The 24223-nt window shown below is 43.3% G+C and overlaps 1 protein-coding gene across 2 annotated transcripts in view; it reads right to left on the bottom strand.

Moving 5' to 3' along the window:
• LOC141153543 (venom factor-like) overlaps positions 1 to 24223 on the bottom strand; it is a 309206-nt gene that overhangs the window by 218656 nt on the left and 66327 nt on the right. For both annotated transcript variants that reach the window (XM_073638454.1, XM_073638462.1), the window contains exons 7-9: positions 17609 to 17696; positions 17404 to 17503; positions 8802 to 8919 (exon numbers count right to left, since the gene is read on the bottom strand). In XM_073638454.1, coding sequence (XP_073494555.1) covers positions 8802 to 8919; positions 17404 to 17503; positions 17609 to 17696 — 306 coding nt within the window. The remainder of the gene's footprint in view (positions 1 to 8801; positions 8920 to 17403; positions 17504 to 17608; positions 17697 to 24223) is intronic.

Here is a 24223-nt window from a genome sequence, read left to right as displayed (position 1 = left end):
ACTAAGAAAATCCAAGAAAATTCTACTAGAACAGGTTAACTTTTTATAAGGGGTATTAATCAGAATCACTGTCAATGATGGCAGCGATGTACTGACTACTATTTAACATGAGTTTAAATGGAAATGGCTATTTCTGAACAAAACCACATCCCCAATTATAAGAGGGTGTTCACACTTATGCAACCACATTATTTTACTTTTGTTGCTGTTATTTTTCCTCCCCTCAAAATTATTTCAGTTTGTATTAATGGATTTATATAGATTATGGGTGACATTAAAGGTGGAAGAAATTCTGAAATTATTCTTCTTGGTATTCTATTTTACATGACAGAAACCTGGAATCTTAACAGGGGTGTGTAAACTCTTTTATATCCTGTATATGCCTCTAATACATCATATGTCAGTAAGGGGGTTAAGACAAGGTGCACAATCTATCCAATCATCTAAGCAGAGCACTTATGTCAGTTTTCCTTCTAAATATGTGAAAAACAGGATTTAGACAGGACCCCTGACAGATCCTTTCACTATAAAGAAGGGGGCTGGAGGCATGGGAACCTAGAAGGAAGCCCCACATGACCGGGATTGGCCAGGAGGGTGCAATTTTTAAATCCCAATGGTCCAAATTGGGTATAGGCTTTGAGGGGCTGACATTTGGATGGGGGTGGGGTAAAGGGGGGGAGAGGTATAATAGGGAAAAGTGCGGGAAAACGGGGAGTCCAGAGAAGAAGTCATTGAGAGAAGTTCTGGAGCACTAATCCCAAAAAAAAAATATATATATATATATATATATATATATATATATATAATAATTTTACCTTTTACCAATTTGCTGGGACACTCTTTTGGCTATTATGGAGTCCGTGGAGTCCCTTATCGCCAGGCTGAGGGAGACTGCCAGATCCAGGCGAGGAGGGTGGCTTGAGTCCCAGCTGGCCGAGCTGCTGGGGAATGCCGGAGAGGAAGAATCCCCGTCGGGATTGGGAAGAATTGCCAGGAGGACGCGGCCCCCCGAGAGGCTTTCCTCGGAGATGGTCGGTACGGGCAGCAGGCGCAGGCTGTGGAGCCCCTCAGGGGGCCCTGCGTCCGGTGAGCATGCCGGTGGAATCCCCTGCCGGCGTGCCCACCGCGGCAGGAATCCGCCCAGCCGGTCTGTGGGCTCCCCCTGCATCGGGTCACGGTCCGCGACTGAAGTTCCCCGCTCCGTCGTGGTGCGGCCTGCCCCTTCGGCGCGCCGCAGTACTAGATCTCAGGCCGCGCCGGAAGCAAGGCCCGGGCCGCAGACGCGTCATCCGGGGGCGGGGCCTCACCGGAAATGGGGCCTACGTCTCCGGCCCCGGATACAGATGGATGGGACGCACAGACAATGAGCGGCGTGCGCAGGTACACGCCCCCCGCTCCTAGATCCAGCGGCAATTCAAGACGCCGGTTATTCAAAAGAAAAAAGGGCGGCAATCCTGCAGCGGGGAACGGAGGGACCAACAGCGCGGCAGGCACACCTGGCGACATTCCTGTCAGGGTGCCTGCCAGACAGACCAGAGGGGGCAGACAGCAGCGGAGCTACACGGGCAGGCAGCAATTCCAGGACCTGCTGCCTGGCCCAAGTCACTCCAGGCAGAGGGATGGAGCGGCGGGCAGCAGTACGGAGTTGCCTGGCAGTTATCCGCGGATCAACACGGATCAGGCTGGTGAGTCCGGGTCTGAAAATCGCGGAGGTGCACGGTTGGCGGGGAGGACCGGAGCAGGGACGAGCGGAGGACGAACGACGGGGATGTCGGCACAGGCTCGGGTCCCCCCTGGTGACGAGGAGGCCAGGGGCGCGGGCCTTGAGCGACAGGGGTCGGTAGTACTGGATTATGGAGAAGAACAAGACGAATCAAGGACTCATCAGGACTCGGGGAGTACGGCTGGCGGGGACACAGCACCTGCGCAGCTTCATGAGTATGAATCTATGTATGGTTTGTCGCCCGCGGGGTCTTTAACGGATGGGGTAGGGGATAGGCAGGTGCCTGGGCCCAGCAGGGAAAATGTTAGGGGAGGTAGTGGGTCAGATGTAAGCGGGTTTAGGGATTTGTTGGTTAACATGTCGCGCATTTTGGCGAGAATAGACGGGGGGGAGCCATTCAAGGGGGGTTGTCACCGGCGGGGGCTTGGCTACCTAGTCAACCGGCGTTGTTGCAGGTGGGGAGCGAGTCGGCCAGGTCGACGGGGTATGCAGCTGGGACACCTTCTGGGGTATCGGTTTGTGTGCAGACAGAAAAGGAAAATGCGGATACTGTAAAACTGGATGATAGGGCGAAAGGGGAGGTATACGTGTGCTTTGAGGGGCCGTTGGGGGCGCATTTAAAAAAAGAGGTTAAAGAAAAGATTTGGCGGGACGAGTATGTCGAAATTTTTTCCCTTCTTCCGTTGGAAAAGTTTAACCTTGATAAGGGAAAAAAGGACGACAGTAAAAAAGAGGAGGAAGAGAAGCGTAGGTGAAGGTTGATTCCACAGACGTTTGTCAGTTGGTTACAAGCTTTTGCAATAATGGCTAGCGTTATTGGAGAAAAAGCTCCTGATAATTGTTCGGGTTTGTTTTGCTACCTTGATGCTATTGGGGAGGCTCATAGGACTTACGGGGGTCAGGAGTGGTTACGATATGACGAGCAATTTCGGCAGAGGAAAGCAGTCCGCCCTGAGATCAGATGGGATCAAAAGGACATTGGTTTGTGGCTCAAGGTTATGGCCCCAGTGAGGTATGGGCAGTCCTTTCACGGGAGCAGCAGTAGTGGTAACCAATCAGCAGGACACGGGGGAAGTAGCCAGGGCGCGCAAAGCACTAAGAAGGAAGTGGGAACTTGCTGGCAATTTAACGTTGGCCAATGCAAGTACGGGAGCTCCTGTAAATTCAAACACGTGTGCTCCCATTGTAATGGAAGCTCACACGGAGCATCAAAATGCTTTTAGAAGGGTAAGGGAAAGCAGACATTGGGTACCGGTCAAGGGGGTGACTCCGGTAATGGTGCACGCGATGGCCCCCTTTCTAAGTAGGTATCCGGATCAGTTGAAGGCTAAGGTCATTTCGGATAGGTTTTTGGTAGGTTTCAGAATCCCTCCTCCTGAGCACGAGGTCCCCTTTTCAGTAAAAAATTTGACGTCGGCTTCCCTTCATCCGGATGTGGTTAGCGTGAAGTTGGCTAAGGAGGTGGAATTGGGCAGGATGGCTGGACCGTTTCGGGTATTACCTAGCAGCAGGGTGGTTATTTCGCCGTTGGGGGTTGTGCCCAAGAAAGAGCTGAATAAGTTTCGTTTGATTCAGCATTTGTCGTACCCGAAGGGGCTCTCGGTGAATGATGGCATTGCACAGGAATTATGTTCAGTTGAATATACATCATTTGATGCGGCGGTGCGATGGGTACAGCGATATGGGTCAGGATCGTTGCTAGCCAAGACGGATATCGAGTCGGCTTTTCGGTTGCTGCCAGTTCACCCGGATAGCATCCCGTTGTTAGGTTGTTTTTGGAATGGGGTATATTACATGGATAGGTGTTTGCCAATGGGTTGTGCAATTTCGTGTTCTTTATTTGAAACGTTTAGTAACTTTTTGGAATGGGTGGTGAAGGACCTGGCATCAGTTAATTCAGTCATTCATTATTTGGATGATTTTTTGTTTATAGGCCCTCCGCAATCGTTGTTGTGTAGGAATTTATTAGGTACTATGGTGTGGGTAGCGGAGCATTTTGGCGTACCATTGGCAAAAGAAAAGACAGAAGGCCCTTGCACAACCCTAAGCTTCTTGGGCATTGTAATTGATACGGAAAGGATGGAGTGTCGATTACCTGAAGATAAATTGTGTTTGCTCAAGCAGGAGGTCGATAGAGTCGGGAGGTTGCGCAAGGTGACCCTGAGGGAGCTACAATCGCTGCTGTGGCGCTTAAAGTTTGCATGCAGGATTATGCCAATGGGCAGAATTTTTTGTCGCAGGTTGTCAGGCGCGACAGCAGGAGTGCGTGCGCCCCATCATTTTATCCGCCTAAATAAGGAACACAAGGAGGACCTGAAGGTTTGGAAGTTGTTTTTGGAAAGCTATAACGGCAGGTCGTTAATCCAGCAGGAGTTTGTAAGCAGTTTTGATTGTGAGATATTTACAGATGCTGCAGGAAGTGCTGGTTATGGGGCCTACTGGAAAGGGCAGTGGAGTGTTGGGGCATGGCCGATTGGTTGGACGGAGAGGGGTCTTACGAGGAACCTGGCGTTTTTGGAATTGTTCCCTATTGTTGTCGCGGTTACTATTTGGGTTGAGTGTTTTGCCAACAGGAGAATTCGGTTTCATTGCGATAACATGGGAGTGGTGTCTGTCATCAACAGCTTGTCGGCTTCGTCCCCGCCGGTGATTAGGCTGCTCAGGGAACTAGTTCTTTGTTGTCTCAATTTGAACGCTTGGATTACAGCAGTCCATGTTCCAGGCGTACAAAATTCCATAGCAGATGCCTTGTCTCGTTTTCAGTGGGACCGTTTTCGGGCGCTAGCACCAGAGGCAGAGGACGTGGGTCAAGAATGCCCTTCGCATTTGTGGCAACTGGTTATGGAGGAGCCGGACGGTTAATAAGGGAGTCCATTACGAGGCAGACCTGGGCATCATACGAGGCATCGTGGCGAGTATGGCAAAGTTGGATTCTGGAGTGGGGTGTGGTGGAAAGTGAAGGAGATAGAGAGATGGCACTGTTGTTTCTTGTGGGAAGGGCAGCAGATATTGGATGGTCTGTGTCAAAAGTTAGTAAATTTGTAGCAGGATTGGCATTCGCTTTTAAATTGCAGGGGATAAAAGATGTTACAAAGTCCTTTTTAGTGAAGCAAGCACTTAGGGGCTTTAGGAGAGGCGGTAAGGTGTTGGATAAACGAAGACCAGTGACTTTTAGTATTTTAGAGTGGTTGGGTTTTGTGTTGGATAAGATTTGTTGTTCAGTTTTTGAAGCCACACTGTTTAGATTGGCTTTTTCATTGGCGTTCTTTGGCGCACTAAAATTAGGTGAGTTGGTGGCACCAAGTAGAAATAAGGTTGGGGGTTTGTTTGCTGAGGATGTGAGCGGTCGGAAAGGGGGCATCGAATTTTGGATTAGGAGGGGGAAGACGGATCAATTGGGCAGAGGCAAGCGAGTGGTATTGGGGTAGGTTAATGGATCTTTTATTTGTCCTAGGAGATGTTTAATGGTCGGGACGTAAGGGCCCATTATTGTGTCATAAAAACTGAGAGTTTTTGTCATGTTTTCAATTTATTGCAGTATTTAAAAAAGGGATCCGGGAGTTGGGCCTTAGTCCTGGGGTGTACAGGTCGCATTCTTTCAGAATCGGTGCGGCGTCAGAAGCGGACAGTTTGGGTTTAGGAAAGGATGTGATTAAACGCATCGGGAGGTGGAGTTCTGATCATTATCTGTCCTATGTGCGGCATTAGGTATGCGGAATTATGGTTTTATTTTGTCCAGAAGTGAATACCTTTTTGGTTGTCTTGTTGCAGGTGACGTCCCGTTATTAGTCTGGATTCTTGGACACTCTTTCGTTCATTGGGGGGCGCTGCGGGCGGATGTGAGGCCAAACGGTAGGCAATTGGGTTTTAGCAGAGAGCAAGTGGTGGTCCGGTGGCTGGGTTTTCGAGGGATGGTATGGAGAAGGGTGCTTCCTGAATTCCATAAGGCGGCTCGTTTGGACCGGGCGCCGGACATTTTGTTGGTGCATATGGGGGGAATGATTTGGGGGCTCGGCCGGTTAGGGAATTGATGAGGGATATTCGAATTGATTTTTTAAGGTTATGGACATCTTTTCCTGGGGTGTTGACGGTTTGGTCTGACATTGTGCCGAGAAAAAATTGGAGGGAGGCCAGATCAGTGAAGTTGAATAGAGCCATAGCAGCTTTTGTTGGTAGAAACGGGGGTGTAAGTGTTCGGCATCTTGATCTTGAGGCAGGGGTTGGTGATTTTTGGGCAAAGGATGGTGTGCACCTGAACGATATTGGGATTGATTTATGGGCATTATCTATACAGGAGGGGATTGAGAGGGCTTTGGCAGTGTTGGGGCGCTCACGAGCCTGAGGTGGTCAGGGCTGTTCGTCTGTGGCAGGGGGGTGGGGTTCTTGGAGTTGGCACAGAAGTGTCGGTGGGAAAGTTATTGGAAATTTACAGGCAGTGGCTTGATTAAGCGGGGTGATCTGGCATTTGGTTTTTGGGGCTCTGGACGGGGTTTTACCCTGGGAGCTTTTGGTGCCCTTGAGCTGGTGATGGACGGCTGAGGGTAACACGGTGGTTCGATTTCGGTTTAGTTATGCCAGATCTAATTTTTAACTCCAAGAACCCTCCCTTCTTATTTATTTGAATAATAATGTTTATATGTTAATGTTGTTTGTCAATAAAGTGGCCGCTGTGGCCAAATTTATCCAAAGAAATTACAGGTGCAGTGTTTTTATTTGTTAAGGTACGTGAGGTCGGTAAGATGGGGAGGGGGCTTATGGAACTATGGAACCCGGGTTGGCCGTACACGGTCAAGAAGGGGGCTGGAGGCATGGGAACCTAGAAGGAAGTCCCACATGACCGGGATTGGCCAGGAGGGTGCAATTTTTAAATCCCAATGGTCGGGATTGGGTATAGGCTTGGAGGGGCTGGCATTTGGATGGGGGTGGGGTAAAGGGGGAGAGAGGTATAATAGGGAAAAGTGCGGGAAAACGGGCAGTCCAGAGAAGAAGTCATTGAGAGAAGTTCCCACCCACCCACCCTCTTTTTTCCATTGGTATATTTCGTGATTAATGGTAAAAGGGTGGTTGTTTATCGTGAAAGAATTAAAGGGGTATTTGATGTTGTGCATTATACTGGGTTATATTAAAAGTGTTATGTAAAGTTGTGTAAGAAGGTTTGTGGCAGTGGCCTGGCGGGGGGTGGGGTTCTTGGAGTTGGCACAGTAGTGTCGGTGGGAAAGTTATTGGAAATTTACAGGCAGTGGCTTGATTAAGCGGGGTGATCTGGCATTTGGTTTTTGGGGCTCTGGACGGGGTTTTACCCTGGGAGCTTTTGGTGCCCTTGAGCTGGTGATGGACGGCTGAGGGTAACACGGTGGTTCGATTTCGGTTTAGTTATGCCAGATCTAATTTTTAACTCCAAGAACCCTCCCTTCTTATTTATTTGAATAATAATGTTTATATGTTAATGTTGTTTGTTAATAAAGTGGCTGCTGTGGCCAAATTTATCCAAAGAAATTACAGGTGCAGTGTTTTTATTTGTTAAGGTACGTGAGGTCGGTAAGATGGGGAGGGGGCTTATGGAACTATGGAACTCGGGTTGGCCGTACACGGTCATGAGGCTGGCAAAGATACTCTGATCTCTGTTCTGGTGGTGCCTGTCTTTTTTAGATGTGCACTTAAGCACAGTAGTCTGGGCTTTGGTACATGCCTACAAATATGGACAGCTCCAAAACAAAAGGAGAACTATGTCAACAGAGGCCATACGGACTCTAAAGTGACTCCATTTGCCTCATTATAGTGAACTTTTGTGAAGTGGTTTGATGAAAAAAACTGTATTTTTGCGTTTTTTTACTTATTTTTTATCGTGTTCATCTAATGGGTTAAAGTACTGTATTTTTCGGATTATAAGACACACTTTTTCCCCCCAAATTTAAAAGGAAAAGGGGGTGCGTCTTAAAATGCGAAGGTACAATATTTTACCTCGGGGGCGGCGTCGGTGGAGCAGGGTCACAGATACAGGAAATTGGTGGGGGCTGCGGCAGGAGTGGGGCGATGCTGCAGGCCCCATCCTCTCAAAAGAATTTGGCGGTGAGCGGAGGTTCCCTCTCCAGTACTTAACCCTGCGGTGGGCTTCAGGAAAATGGCCACTGGAGCATATGCAGATTCAGATCTTGAGAGACGAGATCTCGTCTCTTGAGATCTCGATCTGCGCATGCTCCGGTGGCCATTTTCCCTAAGCCCACTGCAGTGTTATATACAGGAGAGGGAACCTACACTCACCGCCGACGTCTTCTGAGGACGGGGCCCACAGAATCACTCCACTCCCGCCGCCACCACTGCCTAAGTCATCTTGCTGAGTGGACGGGGTCCGCAGCATCGCCCGACTCCTGCCCCAGCCGCCAACCCCCTGTATCTGTGACCCTGGCTCCTGTGACCCCTGCTCCACCACCGCTACCCCACTCAGGTAAAATGGATTATAAGGCGCGCCATTTTATTTAGAAAAACATTTTTCCTATTTTGCACCCGCAAAAATACGCAAAATATGGTATGTGATCATTTATATTGGTGGTACCAAATCTGTGTACTTTTTTTTGTTTATTTCTGGTTTTATATTAAAAATGTGTTTTTAATTGGAAAACACTTTTCTGTTATTATTTGTACTTTATTTTGTGTTTTTTTTTAATTTTTACAATTTTTTTAACCTTTCATTTACTGTTTTACTTATTCCCACTATGGTACTTCAACCTTCACTTGTCTAATTGCTGGGTGGAATACACTGCAATTCAGGAACCCTCTGAGACGCTGCTTATAGCAAAGCCTATCAAGCCACACCGAGGTGGGGGGGGGTTCATTGTGAGCTCCCGCCCTTTCAAAACCTTGTAGATGGCACAATCACTATTGACCATGGTATCTAGAGGGTTAAAAAGCCAGGTACACTACTGGCGTCAGCTCTGGCTGTTGCTGCAGGAGAAGCTAAGTAAAGCTCTTGTGGTGATTGCATTGGGCATGGCAATTAAATTCTTAATTGCAATTAATTAAAATAATATCAACAGAATATTTTTACAATAAAGCAAAATGAGTGTTCAAAAATCTGTACCTGTTGAAAAGACTGTTACATTTGCATAAATGTAATGTCCAAGTAGCTCATCTTCATTACTGACAGCTTCCAAGAGTTGCGACTTTTTAAGTTCTACACTACCTTCTCCGTTATTTATCTGCAAATAGAACAAGGAATAACATTGTAATAAATATTTCTGTGGATTCACTGAAAAAAAAAACATTAAAGGGACTTTCCTTAATTTTATTTTGCTGGCCTTTCCTTAAGATCATCATTGTGCGCTCATATCCTACGAAGACCCGCACATACACATCATATAGGCATACATACACTGGCAACATAAACACAGTCTGCACATACATGTGCACAAAGGTATGCACACTACACGTTACGTGCCACACTAATCACCATATTGTCAGAATTCCTGTTGTCCTTCTACAGTTGGACCACTAGTGGCTGCTATTGTTCATCTTAATAATTGTGCTGCAATCCCACTCCATACCACCGGAGGCTGCTGTTGTGTTCTGCAATTGCCCTTTACTAAGATGGCAGATTCTCAACCTATGGGATCCATCTAGTTTCCTGTTTGGGCTTACTTAAAGCCGCATGGATCTCTCACTCATTGCTTGAGTATTGTGTCTAGCTGTTAGCCTAGTTCCAGTCTCCAGCTCCTGAACATTCTTACCCAGACTGTTCTCACCTATCTATGAATTGTTTCCTACAACTCCTTTTGCTAACTCCTACAACCGCTTGCTGTTCCTGCTCATGCTACTTCGGCCACTGGTTTCAAGCAGTTCTACGCCAGTATCATAACACATACAGTACAGACCAAAAGTTTGGACACACCTTCTCATTTAAAGATTTTTCTGTATTTTCATGACTATGAAAATTTTACATTCACACTGAAGGCATCAAAACTATGAATTAACACATGTGGAATTATATACTTAACAAAAAAGTGTGAAACAACTGAAAATATGTCTTATATTCTAGGTTCTTCAAAGTAGCCACCTTTTGCTTTGATGACTGCTTTGCACACTCTTGGCATTCTCTTGATGAGCTTCAAGAGGTAGCCACAGGAAATGGTCTTCCAACAATCTTGAAGGAGTTCCCAGAGATGCTTAGCACTTGTTGGCCCTTTTGCCTTCACTCTGCGGTCCAGCTAACCCCAAACCATCTCAATTGGGTTCAGATCTGGTGACTGTGGAGGCCAGGTCATCTGGCGTAGCACCCCATCACTCTCCTTCTTGGTCAAATAGTCCTTACACAGCCTGGAGGTGTGTTTGGGGTCATTGTTCTGTTGAAAAATAAATGAAGGTCCAACTAAACACAAACCGGATGGAATAGCATGCCGCTGCAAGATGCTGTGGTAGCCATGCTGGTTCAGTATGCCTTCAATTTTGAATAAATCCCCAACAGTGTCACCAGCAAAGCACCCCCACACCATCACACCTCCTCCTCCATACTTCACGGTGGGAACCAGGCTTGTAGAGTCCATCCGTTCACCTTTTCTGCGTCGCACAAAGACACGGTGGTTGGAACCAAAGTTCTCAAATTTGGACTCATCAGACCAAAGCACAGATTTCCACTGGCCTAATGTCCATTCCTTGAGTTCTTTAGCCCAAACAAGTCTCTTCTGCTTGTTGCCTGTCCTTAGCAGTGGTTTCCTAGCAGCTATTTTACCTTGAAGGCCTGCTGCACAAAGTCTCCTCTTAACAGTTGTTGAAGAGATGTGTCTTCTGCTAGAACTCTGTGTGGCATTGACCTGGTCTCTAATCTGAGCTGCTGTTAACCAGCGATTTCTGAGCCTGGTGACTCGGATAAACTTATCCTCAGAAGCAGAGGTGACTCTTGGTCTTCCTTTCCTGGGGCGGTCCTTATGTGAGCCAGTTTCTTTGTAGCGCTTGATGGTTTTTGCAACTGCACTTGGGGACACTTTCAAAGTTTGCCCAATTTTTCACACTGACTGACCTTCATTTCTTAAAGTAATGATGGCCACTCGTTTTTCTTTACTTAGCTGCTTTTTTCTTGCCATAATACAAATTCTAACAGTCTATTCAATAGGACTATCAGCAGTGTATCCACCAGACTTCTGCACAACACAACTGATGGTCCCAACCCCATTTATAAGGCAAGAAATCCCACTTATTAAACCTGACAGGGCACACCTGTGAAGTGAAAACCATTTCCAGTGACTACCTCTTGAAGCTCATCAAGAGAATGCCAAGAGTGTGCAAAGCAGTCGTCATCAAAGCAAAAGGTGGCTACTTTGAAGAACCTAGAATATAAGACATATTTTCAGTTGTTTCACACTTTTTTGTTAAGTATATAATTCCACATGTGTTAATTCATAGTTTTGATGCCTTCAGTGTGAATGTACAATTTTCATAGTCATGAAAATACAGAAAAATCTTTAAATGAGAAGGTGTGTCCAAACTTTTGGTCTGTACTGTACGTGTACATAATTACACTATGGTCCGGCATCCACATATATAACTGATGAAGATTAGCCACTCTCATGTGCAAAAATAATCCATCATGGCATACAGAGGAATCCATCATTCATTGGTTAATCCCTTCCCAACATGGCCAATTCCCGTTTTTGCATTTTTGTTTTTTTCCTTTCCTTCTTCCAAGAGCCATAACTTTTTTATTTTTGTGTCCACATAGCCATATGAGGACTGTTTTTTGTTCGACAATTTGTACTTTTGAGTGACACCATTCATTTTACTACATACTAAACTGGAAAATGGGGAAAAAAATCCAAGTGCGTTGAAATTGTGAAAAAAAAGCTTTGTTTTTGTGAATTGCTTTTATGGCAGACATTTTGTGGTAAAAATGACCTGGCTATATGAGTCTCATCAGTACGATGTGGTGCAAAAAAAATCTGAAATTTGTAAAAAATAAATAAATAAATAATAATTTTTGATTGTGTCGCCATTTTTCGGTCAATAAAGGTATCTGAGGGCTTATTTTTTTGTGGGGTGAGACAAGATTTTTAATGGTACCATTCATTTCTTGCAGAAACTGTTGCAGCCACAAAACCTCCACCTACAATTCTGGCAATTTGACATTTTTACTGTTTATGGAGTTAACCGATTGGGTTAATTATTAATTATTATTTTGATAGCTTGGACATATGTGTATTTTTTTTTTCTAATTTTATTTTCATTATTTTTAATGGGCGAAAAGGGGTGGTGATTTGAACTTCTGTGTTTGTTTAATTTTTTTATGATTTTTGAAAACGTCTTTTTCTTACTATATTTATTCATCCCCTTAGGGAACTTGAACCTGCAGTCATCTGATCACTTGTACTATATACAGCAATAACACAGTATTGCTGAATATACTTAGAATCATGGTATCCTTTGAAGCCCAGCCACAGGATTTCAAAGGAACTCAGTTTGTCATAGCAATCTATCAACACCCTGTGATCGAGTGAATGGAACGACAATGGTCGCACAGAATGACATGCCCCCATGCCAGCACGCTGTTAATGCTGCTGTCAGAGTTTGAAAGCGGCATTTAATAGGTTAACAGTTGTGGGTGGAGCTCCTAGCTGTAACACAGTCATTATCTGCTGGGTAGTGGTCAGGGAGCCTGCTCCATATAGCTGCTACCGGCTTGCGCCATACATATACAGCGGATAGTGGTAAGAGGTTAAAAAACATGCATGATTGACTTTGTGTCTCTGTATGGAATAGCACAGTGGCAAGAGCAGACATCACAGGGGCTTGAGAGCTGCCAGGACCCACTTCCACTCCCAGAGCACAAGGAATTGTGCACAATGATGAGCTATTGGACTACAAAGGGCCCATATATTGATCTTGTACAGGGGCCCTCTTTTGTCAGTGGTATAATTAACTACTTACATAAAATGGCCACTGAACTACATGTGAACTATGTCACATGTAGACAAACTATGTCACATGTAGGGAGAAGATACAGATTAGATATTAGAAAAAAGCGAGGGTGCTCAACGAGTGGAATGGGCTTCCACGAGAGGTGGTGAGTTCCCCTTCAATCTAAGTCTTCAAACAGAGGCTGGACAGACATCTGTCTGAGATGATTTAGTGAATCCTGCATTGAACATGATGACCCTGGAGGTCCCTTCCAACTCTAACATTCTATGATTCTATGTAATGTTAGCATAGTCAAAAAAACTGAATATATAAACCTATAGAAATGAATACCTCAAACAAAACATCATACAAATAATTAATGTTTATTGTAGTATTAGTTGCATGATTAAAATCAATTGAAAATACTCAGACTCATCGTGTTAATAGAAATCAAAGGGGGAGTATACATAATTATTGTTCATACATGGTAATAAAGCTCATATATCAAGGGCTCCACTGGTAATAGATATCCTGGAGATATTCGTATAGCTAAGAGCTTCCTCTGTGATATGTAAGGGTGGTGGACTGTGCATTATGTAATGTGAATAATGTCTTGCATCTTTGTATATATTGTGATAAGTATAGTATACTGCTCCCGTTGAAGCGTTAGTCAACACGATTCGGCCGTTGTCCTTCATGTAGCCCGCACCCTCCTGCATCCATGTTTTATGTTGTTTGAATAAAGTTTTTTATGGGACAGAGAGTGCCAACTTTCATCCTTTGTGAAATTGCATAAGCATAGTATAGTGTGTTCTAGGTAATGTTAGCAATGTACAGTGTAAGGAATAGTGTATAAGATTGGTAGTATAGAGATAGATAGTTAACTGTAGTTTAGGTAGCAACATTAGTGTAAGAGTAAATGTTTGGGACTAGCCCATAGTGGAAGGGTATTAATGTTAGGGCAAGGGACTGCTTCCTGTAATTAGGGAATTCAAGTTTGGAGTGCTAAGTGAGTAGTGCTGCCAAAGGAATGATCCATAGGAAGAGGAGACTTAAAGGGTTATTTCCGTCTCCAAGATCCTACCCCAATATGTAGTAGGTGTAATAATATTAGCAAATACCTATAATTAGAAGTGTAGTATAGTTTTTTTGACTTGCTATGTCTCTTTCCTCATGTGCAGGCATTGCAGAACCTTAGGTATCTATGGTTACGTCCACTGATAAAGTGACAGTTAGTTAGCTAGTTGCTAGTGGTTGTAACCATGGATACCTAAGGTCCTGCAGTTCCAGCATATGAGAAATCAAAAAAACTATACTACATTTCTAATTGGAGATAATTGCTAATATTATTATTATTATTATTATTATTATTATTACACCTCCTACATATTGGGATAGGATCTTGGAGATGGGAATACCCCTTTAAGGCCGGGGATAGCGAGATCCTGAAGAAAAGTGACTGATTAGTCATAGTGGACTGCCAGAGAAGGGTCCGTGTAGAGGACGCCAACGCCAAGTCACGATCCCAGGAGCTTACAACGCTGAAGGTAGCTGGCCTAAACAGGACTGAGTTTGAGAGACTAGTGGGGGTCCCGAATAGTAGATCCAGGGCGCCAGTAGTGATAGAAATAGGACGCGGAACCACTGAGCGAGTAGAGAGACACGCTGATCAGGACTGTGGCGACATATTACGAAACAGTGTATCTCCAAAGCCCTGTAGTACTGTAGAACTACAGAAGAAGGATACTGTGTGAGAGAAAATGCTTTATGCCGTAGACAAATCGACCATAAGACTTTGTGCCTGCTATCATCCCTTGTATATAACCTTTGCCAAATAATCGTTCATTAAAGACTTTATTTTTGGACGACTGTCTCTTTTATTGAACTGTGGAAACTATGGTCCTGGCCAGCCCACACCATCGGCTCTCCGCAGCCTGCATGTGCATAAGTCTCTCACAGCACGGGCCCACACACCCAGCCAGGACCCACACTTTAATGTAGCGCGCCAGGGCATAAATGGAGATGAGTGCCTCGCCCACAGCTACCGCCCTGTAGCATGCTACAGATATACAAGTTATTTATCTAAAGTATAGATGTATACAGTAAATACAAATAATTAAAAATAATATAGTCCATGAGAAACATACCGAGAACTATAGGTGCGAAGTGTTTAAATGCAAACTTCTCCATACAAAAGATACAAGGAGAAATGTGCCACAATGGTAGCTTAGTAATAAATCACTATTTATGGATCATGTGTGACATCAAACAAGGCACAGAAGAATCTCAGGCAAGGTAGATAGAGTGTATAATAATTATATGAGCTACAAATGGATCGTACTCCCTCACGTATGCACCCATATACCGTAAATATTATATAGTCTATCTACCTTGTCTGTGAGTCTTCTGAGCCTAGTTTGATGTCAAACATGATCCATATATAGTGATTTATTACTAAGCTACATATATCCTTGTACTCCTGGAATCTTTTCTATGGGGCTCTATAAATGTAAGCACTTAGCACCTATAGTTCTCTGTATGTTTACTTATAGTATATATTAGTCCACCACTCTACTTGTGCCGTCCATTCTGCTAATGACTTAAAACTAAAATCCTCAATAATCCACACCTCCCATTCTCGTCTCCAAGGCTTCTCGTGTGCTGTGCCAATCTTTGGAATGCACTACCCAGGACAATTCAATTAATTCCAAATACCCACAGTTTTAAGCGTGGCCCAAAAACGCACTTCTTTAGACTGGCCTGTCGCCTCACCTCAGTGATCTAACTGTTCCCGTTTTTGCCGATATAAATGTTTCTTTAAAATCATGACCCTCGTAGCATCTGTTCACACACCCTCCATGCACTTAATAGCCCTCAGTGTCTGTACTGTACACATACTGGCTGGTGACCGGTTCATGCAGCATTGTGTGAATACCCTATTTAGTATATTATGGCTAGATCGTACAATACAAGCTCTTTTTACCATTAAGGCTGAGTTCACACGATGCGTATTTAATGCTTTTCCGCGGCGTTTTTGCAGTTGCATAAATGCCGCGGAAACGCATGAAAAACGCATGGTAGAAGGGCAGCAATGTTCCCCAATTGAAATCCGCATGTGCTGTGCCCATGATGCGGATTTTTCCGCAGCGTAAACGCTGCGCTCAAAAATCCGCAGCATGTTTTCGCCGCCATTTACTTGCATTAGAACGCGCCAATTCCGCAAGACTGCATCTGTACTTGCGTTATTGGCGCGTTCTAATGTGCGGATGGTACCCGAGTGTGGAGAAGAGGAGAGTCTCCTCCACACCCAGGTACCATTAAAAAAGCTGTAAAACAAGAATAAAATAAAAAATATATATATACTTACCATCTGTCGGCCCGCGCAGCGCTCCTGCTTGGTTCCCGGCACTTGTTAGTGAGTTGAAGGACCTGCGCTGACGTCAGAGTCATGTGACGGGTCACGTGACGCTGACGTCGGCAGGTCTTTCAATTCAAAGTTGCCGGCAGCCGGGAGAACGGAGTGTAAAGCAGGACAGCGCGGGCCATCGGAGGTAAGTATATACACTCTCTCGGGTCATATATTTAGTATATTTATATAGTGTGACCTAGTTGTCAAGCACTTTCCAGGTGATGCTAAAATCGCCTGGAAAGCGCTTGTCAATCTGCATGCGGAAACGCATGTGAATCCGCATGTATTCTGCAGGAAAAACGCATGCACAATCTGCATGCGTTTTTTCTGCCAGGGAGATGCAGAAATGATGCAGAAATTTTCTGCTTCATTTCTGCATCGTGTGCACATACCCTTACTGTTTGGGTCTCCCCTATTTCCTCATAGATTATAAGCTTGCGAGCAGGACCCTCACTCCTTTTGGTATCTGAGTTATGTGTTACTCTGTAATGTGTTTACTGTCTTTTTAAGTCCCGTCTAAAATTGTAAAGTGCTGCGGAATATGTTGGCGCTATAGAAATAAAAATTATTATTATTATTTTTTAACAATTTGCTTGTATGCATCTATACTTTATTTAAATAACTTATTTATCTTAGAGGAAGCTCTTAACTATACTAATATCTCCAGCATATCTATTACCAGTGTAGTCCTTGATATATAAGCTTTATTACCATGTATGAACAATAATTATGTTTACCCCCTTAGACCTTTGCTAACCTGATGATTTTCCATATTTTAATTGATTCCAATCATGTAACTAATACTACAATAAGGATTAATTATTTGCAGTACATTTTGACAGGGATATAATTGCAGCAATTGTTTTGCAGCGTGTAGGGAATGGATTGTGCTGTTTGATGCATGACCCATCTCCTACCCCATCACTGCCCTAAGACTATATGACTGTGATCCTTCTACAACCTCTTTTTTTATAAACTGTTATCTAACAGTAAGAGAAGAGCGAGGAGGAACAGAGATAAGTCAAAGCCAGGAGCAGTATACTGTCAGATCTATGTCAGAAGCAGCAAGACAGCCACCTGTGTACAGAAGATGCACAGACCCTACAGCATCAAAATAGTAGGAATATTGATACATAATTGTAAACTGTCTCATGAAACAGAAGTGACACACAAAAGAACTTACACATGTAAACTAAGGCCTTGTTCACAACGCGTTTCTCACACTGTATTTGGACTCCGTTTGTGTCATTGTATTCTATAGCCCAACGGTGGTTCGTCTGAAGCAAAATCAGCAATTTGAATGTTGCTGCTGCTTTCTCCCACACTTAATCTTAGTACTACGTATGGTTTTATTCTTTGTGGCTTTTTTTCAATGAATAACATTTTATACCTCCACTCTTTGCACAGATCCATGTATGGTCTTCAAAGTATCTTTGTACAAAACAAATATGGCAACAGCGTAACCATTTACATTCTCACCAAATAGGTACCTAAATTAATATAATAAGAAAATATTAGCATAATGTCCAATACATAATTTTTAATTCTAAATAACTAAGTATTAGATGTAATACTGATAATTGACATGTTCTTACGTGGCCTTAATATTTACAACTAGTTCTTCATCCTTATAATAAAAAAACTTCTTTTTTGTTTCCAGCTCAACATTGAAAGTTGGAAGCACTGTAACAAAATCAAAAAACAATTTGGTAATAAAAAGAAATAGCAAAACAAAAATAAATAAATGTTTCTTTTAATGGCTTAGTGTGTCTTCTTATTTCCATACGAAGAGAGGAATAAGGTGCTCACAGATCTCCAACAGAAACAAAGTATCAGACATATTGAAACTACGTCTATACATACAATATTGTTTGCTAAAATCAACATGATCCTCTGACATTTACTACATAGTTAAAATTACAAAGTGCTTGTAAAAACAATCAATTTTGGAATTTACATGTTATTAAAAATCCCCTTTGTTCTGAAGATTAGAGGGATTTTTAAGTCTATAGTTTATTGCTGATTGCATAGGTTACCGGCCAACTCTGCTGTTTATTAGAGGTGGCCTGTCTCCTAGACATGAAGCGCAGCATTTGCAAGTTATGGTCTGAATGTGCCCGGATCCAACAAGATTCAGTGCCCCTCAACCTTTTGATGCCCTAATAGTAAAGGACCTCTGTTTGCGGCATAAGAGAATGCGCATTCCAGACCAGCGACTCAACCATGTCGCCAGTGCAAACATTTAATCATTCTAAGGCTGTGTGCTCACGATGCGTTTTTTAAGCGTTTGCGCAGCGGCAATTCCGCTGCAGAAACGCTTAAAAAACGCTTGGTAGAAGGTCTGCCATGTTCCCCAATGATAATCCGCATGTGCTGTGCACATGCTGCGGAAATTTCCGCTGCGGATTATCATTGCGGAAAAATCCGCAGCATTACCAATTATTTTGCGTAAGCGCTGCGTTTTTGCCGCCATTGACTTGCATTGGAACGCATGGATTACGCATCACTGCATCTGCAGATGCGGAATCCAAGCGTTTCAATGTGCGAATGGTACCCAGGTCTGGAGGAGAGGAGTACCATAGAACCTGTAAAAAAAAGAATAAAATAAAAAATAAATATTATACTTACCTTCTGACAGCCCCCGGTGTGCTTGTCTTCGCTTGCCGGCAGATCGCGGTGGACTGAAGGACCTGCGCTGACATCATTTAGTCATGTGACGGCAGGTCCTTTAGTCTACCTCAAGCTGCCGGCAAGCCAGGACGGATCGAATAAAGACTCCGGGGGCCATCAGAAGGTAAGTATATATTTATTTTTTTATTTTTTACCATTCTTTCGGTCACACTACATAAATCCATGACGTTTGCATGGATTTATATAGTGTGACCAAGTTGTCAAGCACTTTCCAAGTGATGCTAAAATCGCTTGGAAAGCGCTTGTCAACCCACATGCAGAAATGCATGTGAAGAACACTTCACATCCGCTTGTCCCTGGCAGGAAAAACGCATGTACAATCCGCATGTACAATCCGCATGTACAATCCGCATGCGTTTTTTCTGCCAGGGAGATGCAGAAACGCTCAGGAAAAAATCCGGAGCATTTCTGCATCGTGGGCACATAGCCTAAAGCACACCACCTCTGTCAAACAGGAAGAAGGAAGAAAGTAAGTGAAATGTGCTGTTCAATAATGATCGTAAGAACACCTTTTAATATATATATGTAAACTGTGATACTTCTTTACTACCTACCACTTTAGTAACTTACATGTACAGGAGTGACTCAAGGATGTACTTAGCAACTCAAAACTCCAGAAGTAACCTATGCATGCATGAAAATTAAATTATGTGTGACAGCAATGCTATGTGCAGTATTAGTAACTAGAGTTGAGCGGATCTTTTAAAATTCAAATGCACGCACTGTCACGGGTCTGTTGGGTGTGACAGACAGTCATTCTGGATCTGGCTGTAAAAGGTCGTTGCGCTTGGCCTTGCAGTCACCTTTTTGATCCTTTCACCATCCTTCCCTCTCTAGGACCCAGCGGTGAGCTCCAATTTAAGCTGTTAATTAACACACCCTTGCTGGACCTTTAAACAACACCCAGTCTCTCCAGAGAATCGCTGGTGATAGAAGTATTTTCCTCTGTTCAGGCCTGGAGTTCTAGCAGTTGGCTAGTTTCTTCTTCGAGTTCCCTTGTGATCGTTGTCGTGATCACTCTGGTGTCTTCTCAATGCTAAGTGTATCCCCTTGTCGGTTTACCTTTTTCTTTCTTAAGTTGCAGTGGGGCTGACTAGTGCTGACCCCTTCCCCTCCCTACCTAGGACCTAGCTCTAGAGTCAGTCAGGGATTACGTATCCTGCTTGGCGATAGGTGAGGAACCTATTTAGGGACGATAGGGGAGCCAGGGTGTTGTAAGATCTACCTAGGGGTTCCCACTCCCCCTTTCTCTAGTTGTCGGGCTTTCCCCCCTTTTCCCCTCGTCGTATGCTGCATCCTTCCCATACCTAGCATGACACGCACTTTTCTAAATTTTCCTACATTTTTTTATTTGTGGTAATAAATTAAGTGCTGATCTCAATACTGCAAAGCTTCTAAATGCCCAGAAAAAATATGTGTAACAGTAGGAGGTCTCCTAACACTTTATTAAAGGGAATCTTTCAGCAGATTTTTGCTATGTAATCTGATGACAGGATGAGGTAGGGGGCTGAGACACAGATTTCAGGGATGTGTCGCTTATTAGGCTATGTGCTGTTGCTTGCATACAATGAATGTTTTATCACTAGGAGATTATCAATGCCCAGACTAGCTCGCTCCTGCCAAGTGGTCCGACCATGCCCCTCCTCTGATAAGCAGCATACTGTTAATAGACAATGTACCCAGAAAGCCATGGTGTGGACGAGGTCAGCATTCTGAGCTCTGCTACATGCTACACCTAAAATCTCAGATTGTGTCCCAACTGCTGCACCCAGTAAACTAACTGATACATAGTTGGAATCAGGGTCTCTTTTCCTACATTATGCTGCTCTTAGATGAGGTAGCAAAAACCTGATGACAAATTCCCTTTAAACCCCTTTTGAGCTTTTAAATGCAAACAAAGCCTTATTAATGCCCATGTGTCCTCAATCTATCAGGCTAGGTGAAAATGAATGGTATCCGATGGTAAACAACAGCCTATTTAACAACACACTGCAGTATCAGACTTTTTAGGCTACTTAAGTTGTAAAAATGGTCTAAAAATTATCCCTATTAGTCTCAGATGCCTGCATTGCAGGTGTTTATACACAGGCAGTGCATACAGAAAAAGCCATGGCTTTTTTATGCGGAATGGGATGCAAAAATTATCCATTTGTGGAATAACAGGAACTTTGTTCTTTGTTAAATAAAGACGTGATAGGTTTTTCACAAGCAGTCCAAACAGTATCCCTTTATTTAAGGATCAAAAACAGTTGTGCAGTTTTGAATGTGAAAAAGTAATGGCTTCTTAACAAAGAGTAAAAAAAAATCCCTTTTTGGGATCCTCAGCAGGTTTGCTTTTCTCAAAATGATTAAACAATTTGAAAGGCTTTTTATCAAGCCATCCAAAAAACTAACTATTTTCAATGTGAAGAAGCAATGGTTTGTCAACAGGCCTTATAAAAAAAGGATCTCTATTTTGAGAGCCATTCCATGTTTGTGTATCCTCAAGGGAGTATGCTTCCCAACAGCAGTATGTTCTAGCACTATAAAACACCTTGTGCATTTAGGAGATGTGTGACTGGCGTGACTGTGCAGCAACAGTGTGAGAAGCCCCACAGTGGAAAAATATGATGAGGCAGGCAAGGAGATGTTTGGTAGTGTAATGGCAATAATGGCAGAAAAAGTAAAGTATAGTGCCATAAAACACAGTGGGCAGACAGGAGAGTTATGTGCCTGCCATGGCTGTGCAGTGGCAGTGGCAGAAGCCACATGGTAGCGAATTATAACATGGCAGGCAAGGAGATGTCTGGCAGTGTAAGGTCAGCAATGGCAGCCTAAGCCGCAGCAGTGCTACAGTATAGATTTCATGATGTACAGAGAGTATATGAACAGTTAAGTGTGGGTCATCTGCACTGGCGACAGCAGAATGGTGTAGAACATAGACAACGGACAGTCAGGCAGGCAGATGGTATGGCCAATTTGATTGGTATAAGCTGAAGATGTATAAAAGTCAGCACTGATCTAAGCTTGATTCATTTTACCAAATGTTGGGCTTTCCACTCTTGTGGTGGATAACCTGGTCAGATCGGGTGCGATAAAACCACCAACTGCACTGAACTTTCTTTCTGGTATTAAACTGGAGGCTAGACATGACATTACTGGAGCTGACAGGAGCGCCATCTACATGGTCCAGGTCACCATACTTGACTAAATAAAAGTGCATGTTTAATGGAATTAAGTGTTGCCACATCTTTCTTGATATTATGGATTTTTCTCCTGTAATAGTGCTGAGCATCGTCACCTGTTGCATTCATTGCAATATATGTCCTGGATAGCCGCTAATATATGAATCGCACAGTGCGATTAAGAGAAAATATCTTTGTTTTTTATAGACATAACACTACACCCATAATAAACTGGGCCAGTTCTTACCACAGGTACAATCTGTTGACCCAAAAGATATCCTGGGATCGAGGCTCAGGATATCTGCCAAAGAAAGGACTGGCTGTTCAGATGGAGAGTTTCTATTTGCTGAAGTGCTTCCGGCTGTTGAATTGGCTGATAAAAAATTTGGTCAATCATGATAAATATAGTGCAGCTGTTGCTACTGTTTCAGCTACTTGTTGTAGCGCTATCACTGGCACAGGAGGGGGAGCATTGTATCTGGGGATCCCAGAGAAGTCTGCTGGTCAATCATGTAGATGGCAGGCATCCACTCAGCTAAATTTTGTCAAAGGAGGTAACACTATTTATACTGGTAATAAGCCAATTTGGACTCCATTTTGGAAGCCAAAATAAATCCCCCATATTGTTTTTATATTGAGAGTCTAAAAGTGTGGCTATCCAATATTTACTGCTTTGCTTTATGTTAATAATATATCATCCAACAATTATTGCAGCATACTGCTTACCATGCTCACCAACACGACTGAGGACCCGTTGGATAATTTTCATTATTCAGCAGCAACAGTTGTTTCTCATGGTCAGCGTCATCAACATCATTATCATTTTCACTGTGACAGTTAGCCTCATTCCCTTGCTGTGCCAGGGCTATGTCTCCCACCATATCTACCAGTTGCTGATCCTCATCTTCCTCGCCTTCCTTCAAATCCTGCAGCATGTAACATGGACTTTGAGGGTCCCTAACAGACACTGGGCAGTGATGAATAGGTGCAAGTTTCTGTTCTTCCTCCATCCCCTCTTGCATTCTAGTTAGTGTTTTTGCCATTGCGTCGGTTTAAGTAATGGCCTGCGCTCCTTGCCCCCCTGCTCGATTCACACCTCATGATTTGTCTTTGCTCAGAAGGATACTACTACTGCAAATGCCGCTAACACCATGGCTAGCAGAGCCAGAAACACAGTTTGACATTAAAATTGTGTTCTCTGTCTCCTCCGGCCACATTTTATCTGAGAACAAAGGCTGGCTGCTCAGCTCTTCCAATAAATCAACTGGAAGAAGTTGTTCTGGTGCAGTATGTTCCATACCCACAGGGTGCTGTGGATTAGGGGACTATGGAGCAAAACACCTACAGATGTCATTGATTTAATGGAAATTCCACTCTGCAGAACATTAAATGTTATGGCGGCGAAGAAAGTGGATTGAACAGAACACTGATTCCAGCTCATGGTGCTGCTGTCAGAGACTATATCATCATGCTGTAATTGAGATGAGTGGTATGACTATCACTATACTCCGTAGCATTACAATGATATGGCTTGAAAATTTCCCAGTGTTATGAAACATATCAGGTCATAATTTTTGTCTTTTCATTCATCTAAATTAAGGCATTCTCCTTTTTTATGTATTTCATTAAAAGTTAGGTTTTATTTTCTTGCTCTATGCTGTGTTACACTATATTGTCATTTCATAGATATGATACCTCTTTACTAAATAGGTGTCATATATTGTTCAGCTGTCTCCAAAAAGTAAAACGTGTGTAACTGTGTATAATTTCGTTCAAATTTTTCTTTATTAGGAGGTATAAATAAGTTTTGTTTTAAATTCTCCGCTCACCCATTCTTATCAAAAGTTCCTTAACCCTAAAATACTAGGTTGCTCCATAGGCACACGCACCGAAAGTAATTTGAGCCAACAGCAAGAAGTATTTTTGTGGTGAATGAGATTGTTAAATACTACTAGTAAAACAGTTTCAAAGCCTTTAAACTATTTGCATTTATTTTTTTATACCTTTTTTGTTTAAATTTCATCTAACCCCCTTCAACAAAAATGCAATGTACTACATACTGTATCCCTAAAATACTATGTTGCTAAGTAGCTACACATAGGTTCACGACCAGAAGTGAAGTGTTGGCATCACCATGCAGTGTGCACATTGTACAGTTACTGAATTGGGCAATTAAAACATGTATTTAAAAACTAAAATGTGACATTTCTTTAAAATATTTCAAAAACAACACATCCAAGTTCCTTTACAAAATAGGATAGAACAAGAAAAGCTAGGTAGATTCATGTCCCAATAGCAATATATTTTGGTGGAGTGTATTGGTGTAATATTGAACTATTCAGCAACAAAGTGTAC

The sequence above is a fragment of the Phyllobates terribilis genome, unplaced genomic scaffold (genome assembly GCF_046119375.1).
Source record: "Phyllobates terribilis strain yellow unplaced genomic scaffold, ASM4611937v1 Scaffold_1__5_contigs__length_1240528914, whole genome shotgun sequence".
Classification (NCBI taxonomy): Eukaryota; Metazoa; Chordata; class Amphibia; order Anura; family Dendrobatidae; genus Phyllobates; species Phyllobates terribilis.
Note: the sequence above shows the minus strand (reverse complement) of the source record. Positions and strands in the feature narration are given on the sequence as shown.